At 42.1% G+C, this 11,982-nt stretch overlaps 2 protein-coding genes across 2 annotated transcripts; one reads left to right on the top strand and one right to left on the bottom strand.

The window, feature by feature from the left end:
- On the bottom strand, positions 1 to 4,876 carry tgif1 (TGFB-induced factor homeobox 1). The gene is made up of 3 exons (XM_050057297.1): positions 4,541 to 4,876; positions 2,428 to 2,657; positions 1 to 1,636 (listed from the first exon to the last, which is right to left on the bottom strand). The coding sequence occupies exons 1-3, from the start codon at positions 4,554 to 4,556 to the stop codon at positions 968 to 970; spliced, it is 915 nt and encodes a 304-aa protein (XP_049913254.1). The 5' UTR covers positions 4,557 to 4,876; the 3' UTR covers positions 1 to 967.
- A 4,556-nt stretch (positions 4,877 to 9,432) lies between these two features.
- Positions 9,433 to 11,646, top strand: LOC126397657 (OTU domain-containing protein 1). The gene has a single exon (XM_050056573.1). The coding sequence runs from the start codon at positions 9,701 to 9,703 to the stop codon at positions 11,063 to 11,065; it is 1,365 nt and encodes a 454-aa protein (XP_049912530.1). The 5' UTR covers positions 9,433 to 9,700; the 3' UTR covers positions 11,066 to 11,646.
- Positions 11,647 to 11,982: the final 336 nt, after the last annotated feature.

Genomic DNA, 11,982 nt, shown 5'->3' with positions numbered 1-11,982 from the left:
TGTAGAAAAACAAAACTTTATTTGAATCCCATGTGACCCCTATTTGCCACAAACATTGCACAGTATGAAAAGAAATCACATCATTGGGCATCATGTCACATTAACTATACACATGGTCCTATTATACATGAAAATGCTTTTTTGGTGATTTCAAAAATGCTGTCTTTGTCAGGTTGTAAAACAGCAAATTCAGAAAAGACATCTGTAGTGTTTAATTTTCCAGTCCACTGGCCGTTGTTTTCGCTGAGTGATGGGATGAAGGCTCAGACTAAGAACCTGCTACATTGGTCATCTGAAATATCCCTTGGTGGGGAAAAGAGTAAAAAAAAAAAAAAAAAAAAGCATAGAGGTTTCTTTTAAAATAGCTAAAAGTAAATTACAAAATCAAAACTATACTTATACTCATGAAAACACATAACATTTACTACAGTAGTGAATAAGTTTGTCATAGATGCTGAGAGCAAAGTATGTTTAAGACACTGAGATGACCTTCCTCTGCCTTTAGTGTGCAAACAAATGAGGCAGACCAATTATGAACTGATCTCTGAAATGTACAACGGTAAACGTGTGTGGACGCGACCAATCTGTGTGACCGGTCTGTGAAGCAGGGCTGGTTCTAGCTCTCGCTCCGTTCTCTAAAATGATGAACAGTATAATGGAAAGACATAAGACAGGCAGCATTTCTCTGATAACATTTTTGGTCCCTGTGTGCAAATAAGATACACATGTAGATACATACGCATGTATGTGAAATGAATAAACAACTTACAGCCAAGGCACCTCGATACAGTTTTTTTTTCAATAAAAAAACATCCTCATCAATTTGATTGGTATACCAAAAATAGAAATGATCAGGCTTTTATGTGGATTTGTTCTCTGTTGCGTGCAGACAAGTCACTGAACTCAGGGGCGTTCTACAGTCGAGACACAAAGTCAGTCTCTGTTCCCTCTTCTTCTTCTGTCACTTTTAGGAGACCAGCTGTTTGGCTTGTAGCTCCATCTCTGCAGCCCGTTTGAGGGCCACGTCCACCAGGAGCTGGAAGCCGCTGAAGTCTTGTGTGAGATCTGGAGGGGTGGGGGGAGGGGTGTTGAAGAGCCCGCTGCGGGGGCTCAGATTGCCCTCCATGCCGGTGCTGCCGAGGATGGTGGTAGTGGTGGGGAGCGGCTGGCTGCCTGGCCCTTCCTCCTGGCACCTGAGCAGCGCCTGGACCTGTGCGGCCTGCAACAGCTCAGCTGCCCTGTCACAGTTCATTCCTGGCACAGAGGGGTGGGAGGCTGTCGGGCTGGCCTGCATTGCTGTGGTGACAGTGGTGTGACAGATGACAGAAGGGCGGGTGGGCATGAGCCCCGGGGAGGGGGACAAGGAGGTTGGAGAGGGTATGGAGGGAGAAGCTGCCTTCCTCAGGACGCCGGGCATGGCGGGTTCGAAGCTGGAGGGGTGGAGTACACGTTTGTCGTAGCTCTCCTCTGTACCGGCTGCAGGACTGCTGTGTTTCGGGGACTGGGAGCTGTCAGAGAAGCTGTCGCCCGCTTTGCTGCCTTTTCGGGATATGGTAAACTGGTTAGGGTCTTTGCCATCTTTCCTTAGCATCTCTGGAAGAAGTCGCCGCCGTGCGTTAATGAACCAGTTGCACACCTGGAGGAGACAACAACAAGAATCCATGCTGTGAGAAAGCCGCATGTTCTGCCTTGCAACTTAAAAGAAAATCTGCTGGTACACTTATCCCCAGGTGCAGACTGCACCTGTGTTTTCAATAGAAAAATCAAAATGAAAGGGTAAACAACACCCGTCATGCACTATTTCACACCAGAGACTGTATATTTTACACCATTAGCATTTTCTGCATCTCATTTCAGCACTGCAGACATGAGAAACCAGCCCAAAGATTAGGATCTCAAAGCATGAGAAACTAAATATTAACTTTCAACAAAAAAAGTCAAGTTTGGAATTCTTAATCCTGTTTTTAAATAGTCTTCAATAAAAAAGTAATCTCCTTAGTCATAGCAGTAATCATGGTCATCTCTCTTCTTTCTTCCTCAGTCCTTCAGGCTAGTCGTAACTGGCTCAGGGAGACTTGCAGCTCTAACCATGTAAATGACTCTGCATTGTTCCCAGACAGCTGGGATGGAAAGGGGCTGGAGGGAGGGAAATTCCTGTCCAAGTGCCTCAGCCAAGCCCACAGCACACAGGGAGTGAGTTTACTCACGTTGTCTCAGACTTTAATGTTGCAACATCAAGCTGGTTTGGATGACCTTCAATTCACTGTTTATGTGTCATGTTTTGTTTGTCATCTAGGCAGGAAATGATTCAGTCAGGCTCACACTTGCTTCCTCTTGACTTGTACAGTGGTCTGTTTACACTTTCAGGGATTAATAGTGGAAAAAGCTTATGTCATGTTATCTTATCTATCTTATTTGTGTCCATACCTGTAGTGTGGAGAGCTGAGTCTGCTTGGACAGGAGAGCTTTCTCCTGCTCAGAGGGGTAAGCATTGTAACGGTGCTCGTACAGCCAGTCCCTGAGGATCTGAACGGACTCCTTGGGCAGATTTCCACGCCGTTTCCTCTTCCCGTTACTCCCCGAGCTGGATGACAGATCCAGGGGGGTGTCCACGCTGTCCTCGTCATCCGTCTCACTCCCCGACAGCATCATCAAACCTGTGCGAGCGAGCGCGAGTGAGGAGAAAAGAGTGTGTGAGAGCAGGACAAAAGAATATGCGCCCTCTTATGTCAGCCACCCTGTTGTCAGCCGCCTAGCCCGCTCTGCCGCAGCCGCTCACCAAACACAAGCTGTCTGGGAGGCAGCTGATGTGTCAGAAGCAAGCTGTCAAGTTCAGCCATGTGATTCATATAAGGAGCGAGGGAGGGTGTGAGGAGGAGGAGGAGGAAGGAGGGAGGGAGGGAGGGAGGGAGGGAAGGGTAGGGGAGGGGACGTCACAAAGGCTGGTCTGATGCTGTGTCAGTTATAAAACCTGCCTCGAAAATACAAGCNNNNGAGGAGGAGGAGGAGGAAGGAGGGAGGGAGGGAGGGAGGGAGGGAAGGGTAGGGGAGGGGACGTCACAAAGGCTGGTCTGATGCTGTGTCAGTTATAAAACCTGCCTCGACAAATACAAGCCAGGTCTATTGCACAGGCTGGGAGCACACCTTGCATGCTTGGATATGTAAAGTACACCAGGCTGACCACAAGAACAATCCCTGTAGAGAGGGAGATTTGTTTTGAAGAAAGGCAGCAGTGTGTTTACAGAGATTACAGAGTTGCTTTCTTATTTAATTTGGCGTTTTGGGGCATGTCTAATCAAAGTCAGTCACGATCAAACAGGATTTGGGCCTTTGAATTACACTGAATGACGGGAAAATAAACCAGCTTATAAACTTTAGTCAGATTTAAGTCTGCCATGTTAGTCTGTTAATTGTTTGGCACAAATTAAAAATATAAAGACATACTTTTTTTGCTCCTGTGATGTTTTGGTCACAGTTTATACATGATACCAGCAGCTGTTTATGCAGGCAGGCCAGACCCCAAAAAGAAAACACTGAATTAAGATTCAGAGGATATTTAATCCACTAGCCCTGCAGCCTGCTCTGAGACAAACTAGTGGGAAAGGAGTAAGAAAGTTCCCAAGTCTGAGCGGCCAACAGGATGAGGTAATTACGTAGGCTGGAGAGAGAGGGAAGGGGGAGGGGAGACCTGTTGCAAATCAGCGTCTCCAGACTAAACAAAAGAATCCAGGGCTGCGTGGTTCGTTGTATGCAATTTAAAAGTTTCTAAACGCAAACACTGACTTCGCCATAAACTTAACTTCCTCACACACACCGTAGCTTTACAATGTGGCCAGAAAATATGTCGAAAAGCTTATAAGACGCTGGTTTTGTGAGTTTAAACAACTTGTAGGGGGTTTTCTATTGTGTGTGCGCGCTGCACCACGAGGTCCGTGAATGTAACAAGGCAGCAGCAACTTCCCACAATGAGGTCAGGATGAACATTAGCCTACATTTGGATTTAGATACAAATTAAAGGTGCTGAAAGTGTTTCCGGTTGTAGCTGATACTTAAAACATGCTACATATCGATTTTTAAAGCTTCGTAGTGTAACAAATGTAACAAACTCTTCGACTAACTTTGACTCGTGCCATCACTTTTTGTCAAACTTCGACACAAATGTAGCATACGTCACTTTAATTAGCTTAAATTCAAATCTAAAAAGAAGCCTCGTTCACGTTAGTTTTGACGTTAAAGTTAGCCGAATTACACCGTGACAAGTAAAACCAACACACACGTCGATACATTGGTTTGTTATTGTGTCAAAGTCGAATAAAACAGTTTTTTAAAAAAACACAAATGATGTGCAAAACTAGATATATCGACTTTTGACACCGCGCCAGCACATGGCAGAAAAAGCCCCCTGTCATGTCTGGAAAGGAAACAATAGACTGCATGGTTTGCATATGAGGGAAATCGCTCTGATAATCGCTATGTGCGGTGTCTCCCGCTTACATAAACTCATTTTGACTTTATTTCACTCAAAAAGCATCACACCTACCCTTTTTCGTCTTCATCTCCGTCCGAAAACGCTCACTTTCCCCCCGTGAAGCGCACAAGAAAATTGTCTTTGTGTTAGTGCAGTGTTTCTCTTCTTTCCTCCAGATATCCCCAGCGTGTATCCGAATATCCGAAAATCCTTATTCATCAAAACTCACTCCTTCTTCTTCTTCTTCTTCTTCTTCTTCCCCCCCTTCTTTTTTAAGGGTTGTTTTCTCTTCTGCTCGTCCTTGTTTGGAGACGTAAAGGGGGTTACCTGAGATCTCCGCGTCCCTTCGGCTCAAAGCCCTTTTCTCATTGACTGTGTGTTTGATCCTGAAACTGGGTGACAGCTATCTTTGACAGCTGCGTGACTCAACGCACAGAGATCCTCCCACCGTGGAGGGCAGAGGAAAAATCTCTGACATCAGCATGGCTTGTTCCACTGACATGGATACAGTCTCGCTCAGCGATTACTGCTGCAGACCCCCCCATAACAAAGCCAAAACAAACACCAACACCTTGTTTATTAAATTATGAAGCTCAGAGAGGCGTTGATTCAGGCGGGCAGGCAGAATGACAACAACAACAACAACAGGCTGGTGTAGAGCACTGCGGACCTCGTGGTAACATCTCGCTCAAAGATAAAAAATCACAATATTATTACCACAGGCTATACATTTTTTTGCAGATTGTGGCTTGTGGTGCGCCTGTGTGGTATTCGGTAATAAGTTTAGTATCATTATCGCACTTTGTGGGTTTGGTATCACACCGTGCAGAATTATTTAAGGCATTTAATTGCTTTCTATAGTGCATGTGTAAGCCTAACATAAATATTATATGACTATATCATCGTGCACATCAAGAAGAAACCCATTGTTGTGTTTATACTACTGCGCTCTCACTGTTGTAACTGGTTTGTTGCAACCCATCTGCGGCTGAATCACACTGTCATTTTGGCGTCATTTACTTTATAATATTAACACTATCTCAATGACTGTTGCTCTATTTCTCGCGGTAATTAGAAAATGAATGTAAAAAAAAAAGACAGTGTATATGTTTGTGTAAAAGAAGATGTTGATCCACCCTTGCACCAGCTGGAGGTTAGTGCACCAGTTCAGGTTACTGGAGACAACAGTACCGCGAAGGAAACGATCAATGCGCTCATTTGTATGCGGTGCACAACCTTGCGACAGCTGCTGTAGCATCGCCTCTTTGCATGCATTTGTTCCAGACAGGCGTCCATGTCTCTCTGTGAGGCTAAATGTCGCCTCCGCGTGTGTGTTGGTGGTACTTTACCTGAATGAAACATCACTTGTCAAGCATAAGGCCCTCGGACTCCCTCTGGTGGTTATTGTAGGGTGAGTTATGGGTGATTGGGACATAGATTCAAACAATTAGCCCAACAAACTAGTTTTCTGTAATACTGAAGATGTTACCTATCCATCTGAGGAGGAAAGAAGTTTATATCATATTTCAAGGAGGCATAACATACCCTTTTGCTTAAACTGACCCAAATTGTTTTCTTGGAAGATTTAGTATCACTGATTTAGACAAGTGCAAGCATATTCTTTGCACAATTTATTTCATATTTTAATATAATTTCACATGCACATTTTTCTTTTCCTGCTCATCATACTGAATTAAGACTACATGTACTTTTCTGTTAAATTTTATTGCTGAAGTCCATCCACAATTTAATATAAAGCTGTCAATTCAATTCAATTTAAAATAATTTAATTTACTTTAGTTTGTTTAGTTAAGTTTAGTTCAATTTAATTTAATTTAAAAGAATTCAATTCTATTTACATAATTTAATTTCGGTTGTTTAGTTTAGTTCAATTTAATTCAATTTCATTTCATTACATTTAATTGAAAATAATTTAATTTAATTCAGTTTAGTTTGTTTAGTTCAGTTCAATTTAATTTAATTTAATTTAATTTAATTCAACAAGCTTTATTAACATGTCATTTCTTATGTGTTGTCAAAGACTAATTACAACTTAAGGCAGAGAAAATTCAAAAACAATTAACACCAAGGTATTATTACAAATGCATACATCCAAGGAGGGAAAAAAAACTTAAGTTAAGGAGTGTTGTGTTGGTTATCTCTTAGGCTGTGACATGCACTGACATATCTTTGCTGCATCTATGGCGCTGAAACTATTTTCTCCAAGTAGATGTTGCATTTTAGTCTGGTCTGATAGTGAATCAAAAATTTTGGGTTTACATTTATACTTTGTTCTGATGTCTCATATGTGCTACATTGCAGGAAATGTTCTGTCTCTGAGGACAGAGCTGACACAGCCTGTCTTCTTTAAGCAGCCACGTCTACCTGTGTCTGCACGTCTCTACGGCCAGGCTGTGATCACTGAGTCTGTACACACTCAGTTTCTCATCTGTCACGGTGGTCAGATAGTTTGCCATCATGTACTGTCTGTTCAGGGCCAAATAGCATGGAAGTTTGTTGTGGGTTTTTTTTTTGTGGTAGCTGTTCAATAGTTGATGTAGTTTTCTTTAGCTATAATTTGGTTGGGCTGGATTGTGTGAGGCTTGTCCTGAGGCCTTCCGCACTGTCACAACAACCCCCTCCCTCCCACACCCTCCCTTAATTCCCTCCCACCAAATTTAATTTGGTTAAACAAAAATCACTGAGGTTAAAAAAATTAACACATTTAATATAATCATCATTGAATACATTTCACTCAAGTGAAAACTGACTTTTTTCTCCACTTGAGAAATAAGAAATCTCTAGTTAATTGTATAATTGTCATCACCAAAACACCCCATATTATAATATTTTATATGTTTAACAAAGTCCTGACAAATTCAAATGGGCAACCCATCATGGGCAGGCTAACTTAATTAGTCAGTAATTAGTAAGTTAATGGTTTCTCGTTACTATTAGTTGACTCTACCGCTGTGACTGACTCCACTGAGGTAATGCCTATATTAAGCACTCACATTCTTCCCAAACACAAGTAGTCTGATTTCAACCGGACACTCTGAAACAGTCAATGTGTTAAAAATAGACCTGAGCAGGTTAGGCATGCAGCAGGCTGCGGCTGCCAGTGAGTCAATATCAGCCACTTCCATTATTATACACTGTGTTACACTCTATAATTCATGTTTGAATCTAAATAATAATAACATCAATACTACTACTATAATAATGATAACCACAACAACAATAATAATAATAATGATCTATCGACTGAACAAATTAAAATTCAAAATAATTTTAGTATTTTGATAATAATTAGCCTGCTTGTAGTGCTGGCGGAACTACTTTGTTTTGTTTGGCAGGCCTGAAATAGTGGTGTAGTGAATTTTTCATTTTTTTTTTACATTATTAATACAACAAATTCAAAATGATTGACATTTTTCTAGATGTTTTGAGCTTAAGTTTGGTTTTTAATTCTTGTCATAGTGAGAAATAAAGGAGAGGTGTTGAATGTATTCAGATAATAATTAGTTTTTTTTGTCATACTTACAAACCTAGGCCCCCTTGACTTTTTTCCTAAATAGTTTTCATGTCACCCTTTATAGGTAAAATAGGTTAATGGGTTAGGAGGATTTTATTTTGCCTAAATAGAGAAAATAATAATAAAATTTGCCTACGTGAACGCGTTACTGTTTCACAAATCATCACTCAACTTATTTGACTGTGACAAATGTTTTACATTTGTCGACTTGTGGTCAAACACTGATACACTGACACACAGTCAGGACCTGAAAGTGGAGAGCTGCGTCAAGCTGAATAATAACAGCGTGAACGATACCGGAAGTAAGGCGGTAATGCCTTCAAAATAAAATTCTCATGAATCACTTTGTTTTGGAACCAGTCCTGAACAATATGTTACCCTTTTTATTAGTCAAGGATGGTGTCTCAGCAAAGACACGGGCTGTTTTGCCTTTTATAAATCATGTTAACTATATCAAAAAAAAAAAAGATGAAGTTATTCATCACAGTACGATCATCTAAGTCCCATCATCTAAGTCTGTCACAGTTTGATACCTTGAGGTAACGTGGCAATTTAAGCTGAGGTCTTTGAATTACTGTACAGCCATGTGGTAACTACTGGTTATCTCAAAACAAATGAAAAGTCAGAAAGACAAAAGTGCACAAGTCAAGATTTATCATCATAGTTGATCAAGTCAGCAAAACATTTTGCCTGCTTTACTTAGTTTGAATATAATGATAACAACCACAACATAAATAAATTAAATAATGGATGCATCATTGTACAACACATTGTAAACAAAATATGAAGTGTTTCACAGTCACTTAAAAATACTCAGGTGCAAAAGGTAGACATTAAAAACAAATCAGAAGCACTATTAGATGAATATATTCAGAGCATGGATAGGTGCAAATGTAACTTTGCGTAACGACATTTCATGCACAGGATAGTAACTTTTTGAAAAATCGAATAAAATCCCTTGACTACACGGTCAATTTCCATTCTTCTAACCTGAATATGCAAGTTTTAAATCCAAAAGGCTGCACTAGTGATGATTTAAGTGGGCTTTATTAAACTCAAACAATTAAAGGGAGTGAATACTTGTGCAGACACATTTTGTATTGTAACTTACTGTATTATATTTTAGGGTAAGTTTAGATTTTGTTATCAAGTTAGGTGACTTTTGTGGGGTCTATTATTGTTGATCAGTGTCAAGAAACGGCACATTGAATTTACTTATTACTACAAAAGTAACATTCAAGGGGGTGAATTGACCTTTTTATAGGCACTGTCAAATGTAATGTATTTTATGCATATTTTATGTTATGAGTTTGAGCCATACTTAATTTTTTAACTTATCTCAAATGCCAATTTAACTTTAAAAACTTTTGTCAATAAAGATTTTTATTTTGAAAGCCCTCAAACGGAAGTTGTATCGGTTTCATTCTGTCTGCCTTGACACTAATAAAGCAGCTCGTGTCTGGTTACAGTTTGAAGTCTAAAATTAGGGAGGCACCCCAACAGCAAATGACGCAAGAAGTCTAAAGTGGACAGTCTACGCGTCTCCGTGTGTCAACGATAGCTACGAGCACCGAGGACCATGGAAACGTTCCCTACAACTTGGCTGTTGTTGATGACATGGAGGGTATTTTTAGGTGTCGTTGTCATCTTTCCGTAACAGCCCGGCTGCGGCGTTCAGTATAAAGGACTCCTTCAAAATGCAGTTGTACAACAGTGTGCTGACACACTACCCGAGGTCGTCTCGCAAACTTACAATAACTTTATCGAGTGGATCTGAGCGCTTGAACGGGACAACACCGAGTTCCTCTGACGCCCAGAAGCCAGGATTTACACAAGCAGGCGCAACTTCAACGACCAACGAGGATCCGGTGAGAGACGCTGCTTCTTCCGCAAACATGCCTGCCTTTTCATGTTACGAGGCTCCATCCATGAGGCCAGTTTACTTCACATCCACTGCTGAGATATTAATCCGCAGACCTGATGGAGTGGAGAGGACTGTGCCTGTCCATGTCATCAGGGAATCCAAGACTAAACCACCCTCTCCTGACTCCCATAATGGTGAGAGAATCCTCTGTGATGACTGTGACTCTGATGTGATTGTGGAACTGATAGATCACCTGAGGAATGGCACGGATGAGCTGTTTCCTGACTGCCCAGAGCTGGTTGAAAATCACCTTTTCGACACTAACAACATGTGTAGATCCAGAGCAGAGGAAAACAAGAGGGCGGTTGGAAATGCAAGCGATGATGATACAGTTTCAGTGACTAATGCCCCCATCAGAAGCAATGGATGGGCCTCATTACACGAAGAGGAGCTAGATCCCTCCGGAGATCTGTCCGATGACTTCATAAAGGAAAATTTTAGAGATGTGAGCAGTGGCAAAGCGGCCCCAGCATCAGATGAGAGAGGGGCCTTCGAGCTCAGCGTTCTGCAGGAGTCGCCTCCACAGAGGTGCCAGGAGCGAGAGGATATCAACAATAAAGTCACCCGGTACCTGGCTGAAGTGGAGAAACAGAACAAGTATCTCCAGGAGAGGAGCAAATACAGGTACCACATCATTCCAGATGGCAACTGTCTGTACAGAGCTGTGTGCAAAGCCACGTACGGGGACCAGTCCAGGCACGGCGAGCTGAGGGAGCTGACGGTGCACCACATCGCCGACCACCTGGACGAGTTCAACCCCATCATCGAAGGGGACGTCGGAGAGTTCCTGATCAACGCAGCGCAGGATGGTACCTGGGCGGGTTACCCTGAGCTTCTCGCCATGAGCCAGATGCTGAATGTCAACATCCACCTGACAACAGGGGGGAGCTTGGAGAGCCCCACCGTCTCCACCATGGTGCACTATCTCGGGGAGGAGGATGCTTCCAAAGCGGCTATTTGGCTGAGCTGGCTGAGCAACGGTCACTATGACGTCCTTCTGGACAAGTGTCTTCCCAACCCGGACTACGAGGACTGGTGCAGACACTCGCAGATGCAGAGGAAACGGGATGAGGAGCTGGCAAAGTCGATGGCTGCCTCTTTGTCCAAAATGTACATTGAGCAAAATGGATCTGCGTGAAAGACATACTGGATGTTGAGAATAAAGGGGTGTACACTGATACGGTAGAATGCAGAACCACTGACTCTGCTCGGTTTCTACATGCTTGAAACGTTTTTTTATAAGATTTATATTGTGTGAGAAAGAAAGTGCAGCGCACAGACTTTGTTTTGTATACCAACATTGCCAAATTGATGGCAGCAGATTCTGAAAGTGTTTGAAAGTGTGTGAGCCTGATGTTTTTGATAGTTTGGGTTATGTTGACATGATTGACATTCTTTAATGCTGATTTAAGTTACTGTACATGGAAGTGCCTTTGAGTATTTATTTGCCTTTTATCGGCAGACCTGTTATTTTTCTATACTGTCTGCGCTTTGTAGGCCGTTGCCAATTACAGAGAAACTTCATCTGCCATTTGTCAGCTACCAGCTACTGTTTAATACCTGTATAGCTACTCTGTTTTGCACATAAGTCTGATCAGACAAGTCCAGAGAGTTCGACCTCTGTCTGTGAGAACAACTCAAGTGTTCATTTTATATTATTCCAGTTCCTTTTAAGGCTTTTGACAATATGTTCCAAAATAAAGCTTTGAAGAAACCTGATTTGTAGTGATGTCATGTTTAATTTAAGCTCATTGTTTTATTATTTGCCTCTTGCATACTTGCACAGAAACTGTTTACAGCTACCTCATCTTGGGTGCAACATCATACGTTCATTGTAATAGGATCTATCTATTAAACTGCAGCTGTGGCAGGCGAGATGAAGTGATGTGTGCAGTAGTCATCCTCCACCCCCTGCTGTCCTAAAGTGAAAAGTGATGTTTGGCATTTATTACACGCAGTAACTCAGGAGCCCGAGGCCTCGAGTTCAGGTCAGGCTGAAGAACGAAGTGTATTAAGTGACGGTGGTCTCAGTGCAGAGATCACAAGGGACCTGTG

Source organism: Epinephelus moara, chromosome 11, assembly GCF_006386435.1.
Source record: "Epinephelus moara isolate mb chromosome 11, YSFRI_EMoa_1.0, whole genome shotgun sequence".
Classification (NCBI taxonomy): Eukaryota; Metazoa; Chordata; class Actinopteri; order Perciformes; family Serranidae; genus Epinephelus; species Epinephelus moara.
Note: the sequence above shows the minus strand (reverse complement) of the source record. Positions and strands in the feature narration are given on the sequence as shown.

Coding starts and splice junctions, on each gene's coding strand:
- LOC126397657 (XM_050056573.1), top strand. CDS start 9,701: ATGCAGTTGTACAACAGTGTGCTGACACACTACCCGAGGTCGTCTCGC.
- tgif1 (XM_050057297.1), bottom strand. Junction 1,637..2,427: donor CTCAGCTCTCCACACTACAG/GTATGGACACAA, acceptor TGTCTCCTCCAG/GTGTGCAACTGGTTCATTAA.